We start from the raw sequence: 15,633 nt of genomic DNA, 5'->3' as shown, positions 1-15,633 counted from the left end.
TGAAGCAACGATCCTATGGATATAGGAGAACCTCTGGACCATTAAAAACATCAAAAGGTATTGAAAAATAATGGTCGTCGTTGTTCGAAACGAACTCCCGCCGCTCCTGCAACATCTCCTCTCGGAGACGCGCCATCTCATCTTCATCTACGAGCCAATCCACGTGCTCCATTATCCTCGCCACGACTTCCTCTGGGAAGCGCACGTCAAGAAAATCATCCTAACGCTTCTCGGATCCACGCCTTCTGTTGTGGCGGGACGCTCGAGGTGGACGGGATCGGCGGGATGTCAGGGATCAACTAAAAGGAATGAAACCATACGTCTGTGACCCTGGTTTCCTTGGGTCAGCTAGTTGAATTGGTGTATGTCGGTACTGGTAGATGTTTGGGAAGACTATAGCTGTTCCTTGACGGATGGACACGTCGCCTATGAATTGGTGGCACGGAGCAGCATCTCGCATACCCCAGGTTCGAAAAGTGGCGCCGTTGTCACCGGCGTTGAAGCCTCTGGGGTAGGTAACGGCCATACGAAATTCAATAGAGCTGTTTACTACGTTCTCCTGGATTAGGTGCGTGACTTGAATACGGGACCCTCTGACAAATGAGTATCACGTACCACGGATGTATAGAAGAATCCACAAGCGACGATTCGCTCATTTTTCATACCCTCGACTCTCCACGGCTCGATGGTGCCGTGATGACCTTGCCCAGGAGTCTGGGTGTTGACCAACTTCAGTAACGTGCCCGCCAAGCAAACAAGAGTGACTACGCACAAGCCGCGTTTCCGAAGCACCTATGACAACTTGTAGTCTTCTACCTCCGAGCTTTACGACGTGCTTTCTCTCTTCCAGGCCACCCTGATAACCATCTTTTGGAACGTCAGGTAAATTGATGGGTCTGTGAGACATCCAGTGCCACATGTCAAGCTCGTATAGAGCCCAGCCCTCTTCATCATCAGAGAACTCCGGTGGCTCCGGTTCGGTCCATTGGCTGTACCACGAGCGACCGGGTATGCGCTGAGGTAAAGGATTATTTCGGTGGAGATCGCTAAGAGTATGTTCAAATAATGGAATAAAGGCTGATAGGGTTGTGCTGAGGAGGCCATAAAGGGATGTGTGCCTGGGATGAAGGTCGTTGATGTAATACAAGAGTTCCAGGTGGTTGGAAGCAGTCAGCTGGACGTCTGTGGGCAATAACGCGAATTTGCGAGACACAGAGTATGTGGTATCGGCAGGAGGCGAGATGGGAGTAGGATTACCTTGAAGGTCAGCGGATATCGATCTGTCGTAAACGAGGGGACATGTGTAGGGATTGATTAGCTTCGCAGTCCCTTTGGTGGAATTCGGTGCCAGAGAATAAAGCTCATGGTCAAGCGAAGAGACAATGGAGTGCTCTAGAAGAGATTCTGATTCCCATATGCGCTCGAAACAAGAAACCTGGCTAGAACCTTTTCAGAGTAGGATTAAGATTGACAGACTGGGGTAGTGATTACCACTTGTTCGCTTGATCGCGAAGTAAGGCGTACCCTTCTAGCTCTTCAAGAACATATTCGGCCTTGTTGGCAGATGAAACAAACTGAAAATAACTGAAGAAAATTTGCACGCGCCTGTCTTTCTGATAATTTTACCTTGCTGTGTTCTCCACAAGGCAGAGGGATTTCCCACACGCGATCACATGCTTTTTGTATCCAGTCGCTTTTGAATGTCTTTTGACGGTAAGATAACCACCAATCCTTTTGACGACGAATGGTAGCAGAAAGGCGACTCATGGCCAGGTCTGCAAGCTAATAAGATTATCGTTCTTCCGATGTTCATCTAAGTAGTTGGCACTGAACCCACAGTTCGAGGGTTATCTGAGTCATTGAAAAGATAAGATTATAAAGTATAAACATTCAAAGTATCTCACCGCCGACGCCACCTAGATAGTGGGTGCAGTCGTTGAAAGGATGGCGATAACCACGAGAATCCGACATACTGTGCCTCAGTCGTACTGGGGGTCGTCACGAAAGGTTGATTGCCGCCGGCAATTACCGGAGACGGTTTAATCGTTCACTGCATCAGCAACGTCAGCTTCAGTGTGAACATACTAGAATAACACTATGGTACGTACCATATCTTCGACACTATCATGGTCAACTGACTACGATCTTGCTTAGGCTTGGCAGGTCAGAATGTCCAACTCACGGGGCAAGCCCTACTTCTTCGATGCGGAAACCCAACAATCGTCGTGGGATCCGCCTGCTGGCCTTACACAGGAGCAAATTCAGCAGCTCCCGGGCGCTAAGCTATCTCACCCAAGATAATGTCAGTGACAGAGTCAGAGCTAGCCACTTGCTGGTGAAGCACAGCGGTAGCAGGCGTCCATCCAGCTGGAAGGAAGTAAGTTGATGTTTAAGCCATCCAGTCCAAATATTGATATGAATTTGGTGACAGGCGAACATAACGCGCTCAAAAGAAGAGGCGATTGAAATCCTGAAGACGTATCAGGACGTCATTGGCGATTCTGCAGACAAGTTTGCACAGCTTGCGACAAAACATTCCGACTGTTCCTCTCATGAGAAGGGCGGTGACCTTGGATACTTTGGGCGCGGTCAGATGCAGAAGCCGTTCGAGGATACTGCCTTTAGTCTCAAGGTTGGAGAGATCAGTGATATTATCAGCACGGACAGTGGCGTCCATTTGGTGCTGAGAACTGCATAGGGCGACGCTAGGGACGGAAGTCAAGGAAGAACAAATTGTACAATATTTTACGGAGAGCAAAGAATAACTTAACATATGGTCCGTTCTTCTATAGACTGCCTAAGCTTTCCTTACGGGAGCTGCAGTACTTTTTCTCATTCTCTATCGTTCTATTTCCTTCTCGCTTCTGATATCAAAGGCCACAATAGTAAGACTTACTCCGGTCAACTACCGTACAAAGAGTGTCTGGTTTAAGGATGTCTTTGTGTATGTCTTACCCGACGACTAATAAAACCTACTTCCTTCCTTCCTTACGGGAAGTGTGAGCTGATGTATTCATCATGGTTGTGGCTTGCTGATCAATAGGAACATTATATCGGAACAGACAAAGTCTTTCCAATCCCGTGGTAACTTCTCTCCCTCGATTCCTCTGGCAATTATCCATTTCAATTAATGGATGCTTGGGACCATGCATGCGAGTTAGCAATTATACTGCATTGGAAAAGTGTCGCGATGTCTCAAGCTAATATACAATAAACACGACCGTTGAGCAAATCACAACAGCTTTGCACATTCCTCCTTTATCTCTTCAACAATGCTACGAAACCTTTTCTCTCCTTCGGCATCTAGGACATCACAGTTCCACCTCTTCTCTGGTGCAGTGTCGTTTACCCTCGTAGGATGCCGAGGAATGGCAAGTGGCTTGATCTCCGCCTCCTCGTCTGCGGTGTCCAGTTGATAAAAGCAAAGTCGTGTCCCAATAGCGCTAACTGCGTGCAACGTTGATATGGGGCAATAGGCTGCATGCTTTGGTGTGTATTCAATAAAATTCAAGGAGTGACATGATACTGACGACGTAAATCACTAATTCTCCGCCTGATTTGGTCGTCAGCCTCTCCACGCGATGAAACAAATTTTAAAGCCTCCGGATTTTTCAGTTCCAAGATGAACACGGGCCGGTTGTCGAAGACTATTTCGAACGTCATTATCCAGCCAGATGAGTCCCGAGAGCCAGGTTTCAAATACTGCGGGACAACGGTGTAGGGACTATCAAATGGGAAAAGGCAATAGAGGAGCTTGTTGTAGGACCCATGAAAATCGTTTTCGGCAGGAGTAGGTGGAACGGATTGAAATTGGCGGAGCACCGGGTCTGGCCAGGTCATGGTTTACGCGTACGTTCCAAGCATGGTTGGTATGTTCCAAGTTCAAGTTCCAACGCCTTCGGCTTCAAATTCAAACTCCGGACACGCGTCGGCTTCAAGTATTTTAGTCTCCGCTATCGTCATTCTTTCAATCGTTACTTTTAGCAAATAGTTGGCCATGGATAATAGTAAAACCTGGGTTATGCCAGATTATTCCCTGTAAGCTACCTCGTGGTATCGAATTTCTATGTCTGGGTGCCTATCGACATCATTCATCATAAGATTCCACTCCCAAGCGCTGCGTATACCTTTATCTGAGTGAAATCTGTGCTTCACCGTTCTCATGCCCCAGATTTTTTGGCCTCATTCCGGCCACTCAGGGGGAGATCAGAACGCTCACATAGTAATTGACACTGAACTTACAGTTCGAGGGTTATCTGAATCGTGCACTAAAGGATAGTATAACCATGCAAGGTATCTTACCGCCGACGCCACCTAACTAAATAAATAGTAGGTGCAATCGAAGAATAGCAACCCGACGTAAGTACTGTGCCCGTACTGGGGGTCGTCACGAAAGGTTTGCCGCCGGCAAATACTGGAAGCGGTTTAATTATTCACTGCATCAGTAACATCAGCTTCAATGTAAACGTACTAGAATAACACTATAGTACGTGCCCGGTGCCGTATCTTCGACGTTGTTATTATTGACCGGCTTTGATCTTGCTTCAGGCTTGGTAGGTTAGAATGACCAACTCACAGGGCAAGCCCTATTTTTACGACGCGAACACCCAACAATCACCGTGGGATCCGCCTGCTGGCCTTGCGCAGGAGCAGATGCAGCTTCTGGGTTACTTCCCCACAATGTCAGTGACAAAGTCGGAGCCAGTCATTTGCTGGTGAAGCATAGCGGTAGCAGGCCCGATATGAATTTGTTTCGCGACAGGCAAACATAACGCGCTCAGAAGAGGCAATCGAAAGAAACTCTGAAGATGTATCAGGACCTTATCGACATCAACAATAACTTTGGCGAATCAGCAGACAAATTTATATAACTTACGGCGAAACATTCCGACTGTTCCTCTCATGAAAAAGGCAGCGCCCTTGGATTCTTTGGACGCGGTCAGATGCAGAGGCCGTACGAGGATAAGTACTACTTTTAGCCTCAAGGTTGGAGATCAGTGATATCACCAGCGGCATCCATCTGGTGTTGAGAACTGTATAGGGCGACGCTGGGGATGGAAGTGAAGGAAGAAACCACTTGTACAATATTTTTTGGAGGGGAAATAACTTGACCGTCAAATAACAGGCGATTATGTAAAGTCCCGCTACGCCAGGCACGCTTCTCAGTCAGGACTTGCACTTGTTCAAACTTCACAGACCAAACTTCTTGTGACCACCACTATGCTGGACCCTTTCTTCGATAGACTGTCTTTAGACGGAACTATAGGAACCGAGACTCGCCTGACCTTCCTCGTGGGAGCTGCAGTACTTTTTCTCGTCCTCTATCGCTCTATTCCCCTCTCGCTTCTGATACCAAAGGCCACAATGCAACGGCCCCCAGTGTTAACGGTTCCGGTACAAGGTCGAGAAATAACCATAGACTCATCTCGCCTGCACAAGCCAAACTTTGGCTACAATGTGACTGTTTCGAAACTGTTGATCCACCCGATCAAGGTGAATATCCTCGTTTTTCTGCATTGTTCCCTCTTTCTGGTAGCGTAGCGTGCTCACGGCCGCGACCAGAGCTGCCGAGGACTGTCTGTTACAAATGCTCGGTATACCCCTGAGGGTCTAGAGGTGAGTCATCTTCTTCGGCCGTGGTGCGCCGTCCTGCAGAGGAAAAAGACGAATTACCTTTCATAGAACGATCGGCAATGGTCCATCGTGGACGCGGTAACTAAAAGCGTTATAACGGCGCGTGAAGTGTCAAAAGTAGGTTTAGTAGGCTTGCGGGCGGATATCAAGATCTTACGAATCTCCAGATGGTGCTAATCACACCGCAGATTGAAACAGACGATAATTCACCATACGGTGGGGTATTGCATGTTTCCTTTCCTGAGGACTCGAGGTGCGACTCATTTGACGTGCCGTTACGTCCATCCAAGGAGATGTTGAAGACTTGGCAATCGTATGAACCGAAGCTTCTCCTCTTGACATGTAATAATGATATGGTTTGTCCTCTCGAACCTTCACAGGTTTGATGTCGCGATGTGGGGGTCCGACATAGATAGCCATGTCTGTGAAGCCGTCTCGCTACCGCCCGAGCCCTCGAAATCGCCATCAGCCATCCTTTCATCATACTTCGAAAAGCCTGTACACCTGGTGTTCAAGGGAAAGCGACCGCGGAACTGTGCCCCAACTGCGGCATTCCCAGAACTTAAAGCCACAGCGGTGTACCAGGATGGATACCCTCTTCTTGTGTTGTCTCAAGAAAGCATGAATGTATTGGAGGAAGAGCTACGCAATCAGGTGGGTAAACAAGGGATTGATGAACACTGGAGAACAGATAAATTGATGATAGAGAGGTCGGTGTCTTTAAAACAATTCTTCCTTGCAACATGTGGGCACTGGCTTGTATTGAATGCGTTCAAATTGCTGCGCGGTGTTTCATTGATGGTGGTGCTTTGTTCCGTCAGCTGATAAAGCGTGCTTTTCAGGTTTAGACCCAATATCGTTTTCAAAGGCGCAGGTCCGTTTGCGGAGGACATGTGGGAGGAGATTGCTATCGAGTCCGGGCCGGTTTCAGATGCACCTGGGATTCTCGTTGTATCGAAATGTGTTCGATGCCTGGTAGGTGCCACCACTCCTGGAAATATCACTACGTCACCTGGGTGCCTGTCCTTCCGATCGCTGACTATTTTACCTAGTTGCCCAATGTTTCTCCAGACACGGGTGTCAGGGATAAAGCTGTTCCGTATAAGGTTCTCATGAAGGTCAGAACCGGTATTGATCCTGCGAACAAGATGAAACCTTGTGTTGGATGCAATGGGGTTCCCTTGGGAGAGGGTGTGATAAGGCTGGGTGATAAAGTGGTTATCAAACGGATGGTGGGGAACGTTGGAAACGGTGTTGATACTAATAGCTCCTAGATAAGGATATGCCGATTATAACACTAATCATTCCTTACAGTTGTGCCTAAAGGCGTAATCAATTTGCACAAGATTTATAGGGTCTCAAGCGTGCCTACGATGGATCTTGAGATACAGTTATAGAGATTAATCATCCTCGTTCACTCAGCTCCGCGTTCTGGAGGGCTGCGGGAAAGGTATCTGGGATAAAATGAAATGGCAGCAACCCGATCCGGAAGAGGATCCGAGAGTGCGGACCGGAAATTATCAGGAAGAGTATCAGGAAGAAAGGCGTCCAGGGATGTCGAACCTCTCCAGGTCCTGCTTTCGGGCCTGCCGACAATTAACCTGCACCTGACTTTGAGGTGCGAGCGACAAGAACTAGACTGGACCATGTGGCATGTGGAAGGGGAAATGGGGACGATGTGATCGGGATCAGTGCATCACGTGCTTCGTGCTCCGAATTTAGAAAAGCTGTGCCTGACCAGGCCAAAGCCGTAATTCTAAGTGCCTCTGGATCATTTCTAACATCAACGTCCAGACGACGACTGTCCAACGACGAGCAGCGTCGCGCTCGCGCCTCCCCCCGTTGGGTACATAACTTTGCTACTTAGCATGGCAAGAGCAAGAGCGAAATGGATTTTTGGTACTCAGCAAACCCCGTCCCAAAGAGACAGCTCGAAGCCCATACCTATTCCGACGACATGCTCTGCCGATGGCAAGAAATTTGGCCTGGAGAACGTACGTGGCATACCTTTCGCTCTTTAATTAGCGCTCATTCCAGCTCTCTAATGACTGCAGTTTGGCAATACTTGGTAAGTAATGTCCAGCATTCTGTGGGATACCACTTACGACATCATTGCAGTTATGCCAACTCGGTAGTGCAGGCTCTGTACTTCTGCACTCCCTTCAGAGACCTTCTCTTGCAGTCAGAGGAGCATTCCGTCGCCCAAGGATCCCAGGACGCTCTCTCCGGATCCCCGGCTCTTGTACCAGTTCGTCGACCCTCCGTGTCTGGCAGCGCAGACCACCCGATCGCGAACGGAATTCATCCGCACGAATCTCATACCATTCCTTCTTCTCCCCCTACCCTTTTCTCCGCACTCCGTTCGCTTTATTTTTACATCTCCACCAATCCATCCGACAGCGGTACCGTCGCTCCGCGCGCCTTCATCGACAAGGTCAAGCAAGGCAACTGATATATTTCGTTCTACTATGCATCAGGATGCACACGAATTTCTTAATTATCTCCTTAATAAGATCGTAGAGGAAATAGAAGAGGAGAAGAAATTGCAGAACGACGCTATGGGTGAAGACTGTGAGTCGTCTCGCTGTCATTCCCCGTGTCCGCTCATCCATATGGTCATTTTTGCCTCGTCAGTGTCCAACTCGGTCGCCACCTTATCATCAAAATCACCCCCTACAATTATAACCGCCACTACGAGCTCTAATTCTGGTACATCACCGCAAGATGCAACTTTAGTTCATAAGCTTTTCGAAGGTGTTTTGACTAGCGAAACCCGTTGCCTCACCTGCGAAACGGTTGGTTACCTCCGTCTGCGTAATTCCCTAGCCTTATTTACCCGGTACATTAGGTTTCGGCCCGCGACGAGTCCTTTCTGGATCTTTCAATTGATATTGAGCAGAACTCCAGTGTCACTGCATGTTTACGCCAATTTAGCGCCAGCGAAATGCTCTGTCAGAAGAACAAGTTTTTCTGCGACGCTTGTTGTGACCTGCAGGAGGCGGAGAAACGGTAATGTGTATCAGGTACCCTCGGCCGGCATTACTCATACGTTACTATAGAATGAAGATCAAGAAACTACCCAATGTCTTGGCTTTGCACTTGAAGCGGTTCAAGTATCAAGAGGACCTGCAAAAGTACATCAAGCTAGCCTATCGGGTAGCTTTTCCCATCGAACTTCGGCTGTTCAATACTGTTGACGACACGGAGGACGCGGACCGACTGTACAACCTATTTGGAATTGTTGTACACATTGGAACGTGAGTATCGTCGCTTCAATGTAGTGCTCGTGTTGATGAGCTTTTTTTGCAGCGGCCCACATCATGGACACTACATCTCCATCATCAAGACTGGCGGGTCATGGCTTGTTTTTGATGACGATAATGTCTACCCATTACCCGAAGGCGATATCTCCAAGTACTTTGGGGATTCCCCCGCTGGCTCCGCCTACGTACTCTATTATCAGGCTGCCGACATCGATTTGCCGGCCCTTGGACTACGTAACCCCTCACCAGCGCCGCCTGAGATATCCGAACAAGCGCTCTCTCCGACTGGTTCCATTGAGGCGTCACCTGTTCTACCAATAAACCCCCCCTCTACCCCCAGGACTTGCGGAAGAAGGTGACTCTTCAGACATCAGCGATCCGCCTTTTCCAATTACGCCGTCGCAATCCTCATCACCTTCACTCCATCCAACCGATAAGAAATCATCTCGACAAACGCTTGATGTCAAGATTCCGGTATTGGACGAAGCTTCGTCCCCACCCAACCCGTCCATTGCATCCTCTCCTGCGATTACGCCCACTACCTCCAGTAATACCCGGAGCAAGGGGTTCTTTACTAGACGCAGACCCTCAACGTCAGCGGGGGCCTTGCACGGGCCGGATTTCCGCCAGTCTTCCGAGAGGTTCACTGCGCCTTCGTCGTTACTTTCTACGGCAAGCTCGGACGAGCCGAATCACAAAGCGCCAACACCACCACCTTTACCAACAAGTCCGGATCCTGGTGTGAACGTTCCTGAAAACGGACATCATGACCATCCGCATCCTCACCCCGAGCGTAAACCAAGTACATGGTTTAAACGGAAGTCGTTTAGATTGGGAGATAAGTCGCGACCAGCCAGCCAGGCTGGACTGCCTCAAATTCCTCAATCTCCGACAGTTCCCTCGAGCTCAAAGGAAGAAGGTTCTTCACAGTGGTTCAAGACCTCAGGCCCCCCGTCGCCTCAAGAGAGGAGGCGGCGTCCATCGGAACCTGGCATGTTCGATGCGTCCGCATTTCATAATCTAAGTTCAACGTCACGTCCGAAGACTTCGGGTGGTAGCCTTAGTGTCAACGCTAACCACCATCATAGGCATATTCATGATTATGAGAGTTCCTCGCCTGTGTCTCCATCATCTTCTCTAGGCTCAAACTCACATCTTCTACCTCCTCTCCCTGCGACTCCATCATCCCATGCGCCATCCTCCTCTTCGCCTTCATCTCCTTCGCGGAAGTCTCTGGAAAAACATTCTTCGCCGACCAAGGCCCCTGAGCACAAGAAGTCGTTGTCAAGTTTGATCCATCATAAGGACAAAGCACGAGATCACTCCTCACTGCGCGCTTCGCCCCCTCCGCGACCTTCCACTGCTATCGGCAACGGCCATGCGACTTCACTGCGGCAACTACCCCCTGTTCCTCCTCTACCGTCCTTCGTTTGCTGCTCCAAATTCCCCTGTGCGGACTATGTACGCAAGCAATGGTCATGCCTCAGTCGATCATGTTGTAATGACCAATGACAAAGGCAAGATGAAGTCGGAACATCCTGATACCGATGAACACCCTAATGGATGGGGTACGTTCCCTGATGCGAACCATAGTTCTGTCAGCACATCCAGTAGCAGTAACGCCAGCTCGCATTGGAAGCGAACAAGTAGGAAGCTGAGTCTCGCTGTGCCCCTCCTTCATTTCGGCAGGAAGAAAGAGAAGGATAAAGATAAGGACCGAGACAGGGATAAGGAAGGCAAGGGCGCTCCAAGCTCGTTCCCTCATTTTTCTATGCCCTCGAAACACTGATCGTGTGTACAATTTCAAGGCAGGATGGACGGTTCTTTATTTTTCTTTGTAACATTTCATCCGTGAGTAGGTGGGTGCCGGCGTATGGCCATCTATCGTCCTTTGATGTCGACCGTGTATTGCTTTGTTTCGTTAGTCCCCGTCAGGGTGACTGATACACTAATCCAGTATTCCTACTATTACTACATACCACAAATGCAGTTGTATAATATCAATACCATTACTCCTCAGCTCTTTAGGGCTAATTCGAGACTACTTTGCGACTGTCGCTGATAGCAGCTGCCAACTGTCTTCTAACCGCAACGTTATAAAGATACATCTCACTGCAGGTAGTCTGGGACCATAGACTCTTCTTAGGAATCACCCAATTTTTGTATTCTTCCATAAATCTGGGAAATATTCAATTCGCCGGAATTTTTATGTGCAACATCTGCGTCTGTTGATTAAACGATGCCTATTATCAAACTCTTTACTGTATGCTACACTGAGCTGAACCGTCAGCTTGTACGCGATGTGATTATCATCCCACGCCACTGGGTGGACCGGTCCGAGAATCACAGAATTGGTTGTCAATGCCATTCATCTCCTTTTGCTTTGCGCCATCATGGCCAAACGTAGACGCGTCGAATCCGACGAGGACGACGACTCCGAATTTCTGCAGGACGAAAGCGACGATGACTATGGCTCGAAAGTGAAGAAACGCAAGGCGGTGATACCCAAGCCAAAAGAAAGCTGCCTGCCAGAGTATCGGAGCCATCTAGTGCTGAATATTGCAACGACCACTCCAAATCTCAGCATGTCATCAGTAATGCGGACGATACCTGCGATGCACTCTTGCTGTGGTATTCTGGTGTTCATGCGACGCGTGGTATGCCGTGGCGGAAGGAGTACAATCCCAATTTAGGGCGAGAGGAACGCGCACAGAGGGCCTACGAAGTAAGGTTTTTCTAACGTGTATTCGTCGCGTTTCAATGCTTATATCGTAGGTCCTTGTATCAGAAATCATGTTGCAACAAACTCAAGTTATCACTGTCATCCCGTACTACGAGTCTTGGATGTCTAGGTGAGTCCAATGTTACGGTACTCAGACTCAAACCGTAACTCATTTTTATAGTTTCCCGACTATACATGACCTTGTATATTCCTCTTTCTTGCAAATTTCGATCCATTTATGCTATTTATTCAGGCTGCTGCGACCATTGATGATGTTAATGCCTTGTGGAAGGGCCTCGGATACTATAGACGTGCCAGTCGCCTACTCACAGCATCTCAGATCGCCGTTACGAAGTTAAAAGGGATGCTACCAGACAACGCGCGCGACCTGGAAGCAAAAATACCAGGGGTTGGGCGATATACAGCAGGCGCTGTCTGTTCTATCGCCTACGGAGAGCGCGTTCCTGTCGTGAGTTTCAGGGTATCTACGCGTGGAAATAATTAACCGTACATTGAGCTTATAGCTGGACGGCAATGTGCACAGACTACTTAGTCGGCTCCTGGCGCTCCATGCCCCTCCTAAAGCGGCGGCTACCCTTAATATTCTATGGGCAGCGGCGACTGCACTGGTTCAGAGTGAAAACCGAGGCAAGATTCTTCAGTTCTTAGCTAAATGTGAACCATTGATTAAGACTGCATAGGCAAGGGCCAAGAATCTGATGATTCTATGGTACGCAATCGTTACCCAGGAGATATCAATCAGGCTTTAATCGAGTTGGGAAGCACGGTTTGCAGAGTTCATACTCCCGACTGCGAGCAGTGCCCTTTAAAGTCACATTGTGCAGCGTATCAGAGTGAAGTGAAGGCATGTTGGCGCTTTCTTTCCTGTATGCTGGATTCTGACACAGCGCGCAGTCAGCTCCACTTCAGCAAGATATCGAGGACCTCTGTACTTTGTGTGAGCCACGCTCCGAACGTGGCGTCATCGGTTATCCTATGAAGGCAGAGCGAAGCAAGCCACGAGTGGAACTTGACCTTGTGAACGTCATTGAATGGCGCTCCAAATCGGATCCTGAGAACAGGCAATTCCTTCTCGTTCGCCGGCCGAGTGAAGGTTCGCAGTGCTTGAAGAAGGCCGTTGTCTCATATCTAACCGATTACTATGATAGGATTGCTAGCCGGACTGTATGAGTTCCCCACAGAAGCCAATATTTCTGAAACAGCGTCAGATACTCGCCTTGTGGAAATTCTTCGGGCGCAGCTCTCTTCTTTGTTGCAGTCGCCTATTCGGGTCCCAGAGTCCACTGACAAGAAGCGATCTGATGCATCGTGCACAGTGGTCAAAATTAAGTCCGCAGGCGATGTCTCCCATGTCTTCTCCCACATCAGAAAAACATACAGGGTACAATGGGTCATCATCGAAGGGGGAGATGAACCACCAGAAACTGCAGCGCCACAGGGGCCCCATAACGGTCGTTTTAAGGATAGAATGTGGAAGTCTTTGAATGAGATATCTACTTCAAAGTAAGTACAAGTACCACGCAGCCATGATCCCTCTGACTCTCCATCAGCGTTGGAAAGAGCACCAGTAAGATATGGGACCAGGTGAAGACGTTGTGGACGATTGAATCGTGACTGTCATATCAATTTAGGTTGTATCTCATAGTTATTACATACATCGGCCTGATCTGCTACTCAGACTATCTACTGACATGCCTGTGGCCACTTGATCTAGAAATTCAACCGTTTCATTCGCCGGAAGGGCTCTCCCCATGTCCAAAATTACAACTTTCCCGTCCCGCGAACTAATGCACACACGTCCCGTGCCCTCGTCCCAAGTAATTGTACCCATGCCTACCGTTCTTATCCGTTGCAGAATCTCGTTCGGTAAGGTAATGGATAAGTAAACGGGGATCGGCCTCCAGGTCTCCATTGCATATCTGCGCAGTAAAGGCTCCCTCACTTCTCGAAAGCCGGAAATATACGCCGGGTGAGGCCTTTTCTTGTTCAAATAGCGTCGCAGCTCCACGATACCCTGTGTTTGAGTGGAGTCATCGTAAATAGTCTTGTAGACTAGAGCACGATGTATGCCAGGCAGGACGTCGTACTGTTCCTTATTGTTACGAGACTGCTGATTGAACGATTTTCCTTCTACAGTGTAGTAGACATCGTCGGCTCGGTCGCTCATAGGCATCATCGTATAATGAAGCAAGCCGGGCGGATCGTTCGTCTGCACAAAGATGGAGATGGGCGGAGGATCGTAATTCAAGCTCTGGAAATAGTTCGGATGGCCGGGGATGTAATCCATGGATTGGTAATTATCCGATATCTGAAAAGAGGGAATAAAACCGTGAATGTCCAGGATCCGTGTCTCGTCAGGCTCTTGATTGTGTTTGCCGAATTTTGGCATGCGATAGAGCTGGGCCAAATGTTCGTTTTCAAGAGAGGTTTGAATCACCAAGAACTGGTTCTGTCTAGGGATGACACGGAGAGCTCGGATGCGAAGGTGCTAGATATAGATATAAATTAGTTCAGAAGTCATCAGGTAAGGAGAGAAACACTCACTTGCATAGTGTTGGAAGCCTTGCAGACCGCTATGTGTGGCAGCGCTTCGCCTTCCGCTAGTAGGTTGGTAAAAACGACTGTGTGCGGCGCTTGAACAAATGCAACGAGAGGTACGTCGTTGATCGCAAAAAAGCCTACGTCAAAAATGGGAGACTCGCACGCGTACCAGTCGGTCCACGTCAGCGTCAGCGGTGGCTGGCTTGTAGTGTCCTTCAGCTGGTCCATTTTGATATACGACCATCGCCAAATATATCGGACAGATGAGTTGCCAGGTGTACAATTATAATCGATCTCAGACAAATCAACGCTGTCATCCAAGGTTAAGGCGGTCTTCAGCATGCCATTACCAACTTTAGTTCTTACCTGTTATTGGTATGCCCCAGGCTATAAGCTCGATAGACATATCCAATGAATATACATGAATCATTTTTGAAGGGCATGAATCTAGTTTGAAGCTGGAAAGCGCGATGATGGAGATTGGTGGAAGAGATGAGCTTGAAGACCATGTGGTCGGGACGATCTCCGTAAAGTTCGAACACTGCGATAACATGTGTCGCACTCGCACCCTTCGCTGCGACGACGAGGTATTTTCCTCCTGGTAGTAGCTTCATGTCGTACACTATTGCGTCGAGGAACATCGTGTTTGCGTGGAAAGCTCTCGTAAAGTCACATCTCCAGTTATCATCGGCCGACGATGTCTGGGCTAGTAGGCGTTCTGGCTCAAAGTCTCGAGGACCGAAACTGAACCGCTTGTCATTAAAGTATGGAACGGGCCTTTGGAGACAGTTCAAAAAGCGTTTCCAGATCATGGATTCGTGAGTCAGGACGAAGAAGGCTCTATTAAGCTGCGAGGCGGTGAGTAAATGAGGAGTGATATATGGCGAGAAATAAGCACACCCTGCGTAGACGGATGATGTCTGCCACGGACAAGTATATAAAAATGTGGTCCACCAGAAGGTCGAAAGGTAGTCGACTTATAAAGCATTGGGGGATTCTTTCGAAAACCCAAGTTTAAGCATGGTGATGAAGTCGACCAAACTCCGGGCACTATTTCGGCCTTGGAAGGCTTTGAGGTGCTGGGAGTCGGGGCCAACTCAAGTGGGCGCATCCGCATAGTCAGTCCTCTTCCGGTTCGTGGCATGAGAGTAAGAGTAGGAAGGAGCAGAAGTTGAGTGTGAGAGATCCCCTGCAGAAATCTATTGGCATCCTACTTGAGGGACCGACGCCTAGCAACCTTGTCCCAATACTTACAAGGAAACTTCAACTTCAACGTTTACCTTTTTGGGTGTTTACTTTCTTGATCAAAACTCCGATCAACACCGTTCTATCTCGCCTTGTACTTTTGTACTACAAGTTCCTTGTACTCACAATTTGGGCTCTTCTCACGGGTATAGGTATAATAGCCGCCCTCAAGCAACAAAGTAGCTTCGGAAATTAAGAAAGCTAGAA

General features: G+C 48.6%; 8 protein-coding genes across 8 annotated transcripts; 5 read left to right on the top strand and 3 right to left on the bottom strand.

Moving 5' to 3' along the window:
- Nucleotides 1–13: 13 nt before the first annotated feature.
- On the bottom strand, nt 14–1,971 carry EV420DRAFT_1617565 (uncharacterized protein; the record flags this gene model as incomplete). The annotated part of the gene is made up of 6 exons (XM_060475252.1): nt 14–192; nt 316–576; nt 673–1,439; nt 1,492–1,553; nt 1,606–1,775; nt 1,905–1,971. The coding sequence occupies 6 exons, from the start codon at nt 1,969–1,971 to the stop codon at nt 14–16; spliced, it is 1,506 nt and encodes a 501-aa protein (XP_060337101.1).
- On the top strand, nt 1,961–2,986 carry EV420DRAFT_1744051 (rotamase-domain-containing protein). Its single transcript, XM_060480097.1, has 3 exons — nt 1,961–2,100; nt 2,155–2,377; nt 2,432–2,986. The coding sequence occupies exons 2-3, from the start codon at nt 2,204–2,206 to the stop codon at nt 2,696–2,698; spliced, it is 441 nt and encodes a 146-aa protein (XP_060337100.1). The 5' UTR covers nt 1,961–2,100; nt 2,155–2,203; the 3' UTR covers nt 2,699–2,986.
- Nucleotides 2,987–3,152: 166 nt separating this feature from the next.
- Nucleotides 3,153–3,928, bottom strand: EV420DRAFT_1510834 (uncharacterized protein). The gene is made up of 2 exons (XM_060471534.1): nt 3,531–3,928; nt 3,153–3,477 (listed from the first exon to the last, which is right to left on the bottom strand). Exons 1-2 carry the CDS (start codon nt 3,838–3,840, stop codon nt 3,233–3,235), a joined length of 555 nt encoding a protein of 184 aa, XP_060337099.1. The 5' UTR covers nt 3,841–3,928; the 3' UTR covers nt 3,153–3,232.
- Nucleotides 3,929–4,448: 520 nt separating this feature from the next.
- Nucleotides 4,449–4,873, top strand: EV420DRAFT_1510828 (uncharacterized protein). Its single transcript, XM_060471533.1, has one exon. The coding sequence runs from the start codon at nt 4,564–4,566 to the stop codon at nt 4,717–4,719; it is 156 nt and encodes a 51-aa protein (XP_060337098.1). The 5' UTR covers nt 4,449–4,563; the 3' UTR covers nt 4,720–4,873.
- EV420DRAFT_1510809 (MOSC N-terminal beta barrel domain-containing protein) lies at nt 4,827–7,034 on the top strand. The gene is made up of 7 exons (XM_060471532.1): nt 4,827–5,493; nt 5,563–5,616; nt 5,683–5,751; nt 5,802–5,947; nt 6,015–6,344; nt 6,477–6,609; nt 6,687–7,034. The coding sequence occupies exons 1-7, from the start codon at nt 5,221–5,223 to the stop codon at nt 6,906–6,908; spliced, it is 1,227 nt and encodes a 408-aa protein (XP_060337097.1). The 5' UTR covers nt 4,827–5,220; the 3' UTR covers nt 6,909–7,034.
- Nucleotides 7,035–7,400: 366 nt separating this feature from the next.
- EV420DRAFT_1510807 (uncharacterized protein) lies at nt 7,401–11,080 on the top strand. The gene is made up of 9 exons (XM_060471531.1): nt 7,401–7,628; nt 7,718–8,041; nt 8,079–8,205; nt 8,269–8,429; nt 8,483–8,643; nt 8,694–8,891; nt 8,944–9,185; nt 9,238–10,318; nt 10,368–11,080. Exons 1-9 carry the CDS (start codon nt 7,503–7,505, stop codon nt 10,684–10,686), a joined length of 2,739 nt encoding a protein of 912 aa, XP_060337096.1. The 5' UTR covers nt 7,401–7,502; the 3' UTR covers nt 10,687–11,080.
- A 386-nt stretch (nt 11,081–11,466) lies between these two features.
- On the top strand, nt 11,467–13,147 carry EV420DRAFT_1261605 (DNA glycosylase; the record flags this gene model as incomplete). The annotated part of the gene is made up of 8 exons (XM_060467081.1): nt 11,467–11,622; nt 11,673–11,749; nt 11,801–11,822; nt 11,873–12,088; nt 12,144–12,255; nt 12,321–12,478; nt 12,535–12,733; nt 12,789–13,147. Coding segments are annotated over 8 exons (1,299 nt in total), but the record flags the coding sequence as incomplete, so codon positions are not given.
- Nucleotides 13,148–13,288: 141 nt separating this feature from the next.
- Nucleotides 13,289–15,325, bottom strand: EV420DRAFT_1636851 (uncharacterized protein; the record flags this gene model as incomplete). The annotated part of the gene is made up of 4 exons (XM_060476640.1): nt 13,289–14,128; nt 14,185–14,491; nt 14,548–15,029; nt 15,080–15,325. 4 exons carry the CDS (start codon nt 15,323–15,325, stop codon nt 13,289–13,291), a joined length of 1,875 nt encoding a protein of 624 aa, XP_060337094.1.
- Between the last annotated feature and the right edge of the window lie 308 nt (nt 15,326–15,633).

The sequence above is a fragment of the Desarmillaria tabescens genome, assembly GCF_030435595.1.
Source record: "Desarmillaria tabescens strain CCBAS 213 chromosome Unknown EV420scaffold_4, whole genome shotgun sequence".
NCBI lineage: Eukaryota > Fungi > Basidiomycota > Agaricomycetes > Agaricales > Physalacriaceae > Desarmillaria > Desarmillaria tabescens.
Note: the sequence above shows the minus strand (reverse complement) of the source record. Positions and strands in the feature narration are given on the sequence as shown.

Bases quoted from the DNA above. Each gene is read 5' to 3' on its own strand.
- EV420DRAFT_1510809 (XM_060471532.1), top strand. From the start codon at position 5,221: ATGCTGGACCCTTTCTTCGATAGACTGTCTTTAGACGGAACTATAGGA. The intron at 5,494-5,562 runs GTGAATATCCTC...GGCCGCGACCAG, and splicing joins TGTTGATCCACCCGATCAAG to AGCTGCCGAGGACTGTCTGT. The intron at 6,610-6,686 runs GTAGGTGCCACC...TATTTTACCTAG, and splicing joins CGAAATGTGTTCGATGCCTG to TTGCCCAATGTTTCTCCAGA.
- EV420DRAFT_1510807 (XM_060471531.1), top strand. From the start codon at position 7,503: ATGGCAAGAGCAAGAGCGAAATGGATTTTTGGTACTCAGCAAACCCCG. The intron at 8,042-8,078 runs GTCGCTCCGCGC...AGGTCAAGCAAG, and splicing joins ATCCATCCGACAGCGGTACC to GCAACTGATATATTTCGTTC. The intron at 8,892-8,943 runs GTGAGTATCGTC...CTTTTTTTGCAG, and splicing joins ATTGTTGTACACATTGGAAC to CGGCCCACATCATGGACACT.
- EV420DRAFT_1510828 (XM_060471533.1), top strand. From the start codon at position 4,564: ATGACCAACTCACAGGGCAAGCCCTATTTTTACGACGCGAACACCCAA.
- EV420DRAFT_1510834 (XM_060471534.1), bottom strand. From the start codon at position 3,840: ATGACCTGGCCAGACCCGGTGCTCCGCCAATTTCAATCCGTTCCACCT. The intron at 3,478-3,530 runs GTCAGTATCATG...CAAAGCATGCAG, and splicing joins GAGAATTAGTGATTTACGTC to CCTATTGCCCCATATCAACG.
- EV420DRAFT_1744051 (XM_060480097.1), top strand. From the start codon at position 2,204: ATGCGGAAACCCAACAATCGTCGTGGGATCCGCCTGCTGGCCTTACAC. The intron at 2,378-2,431 runs GTAAGTTGATGT...ATTTGGTGACAG, and splicing joins GTCCATCCAGCTGGAAGGAA to GCGAACATAACGCGCTCAAA.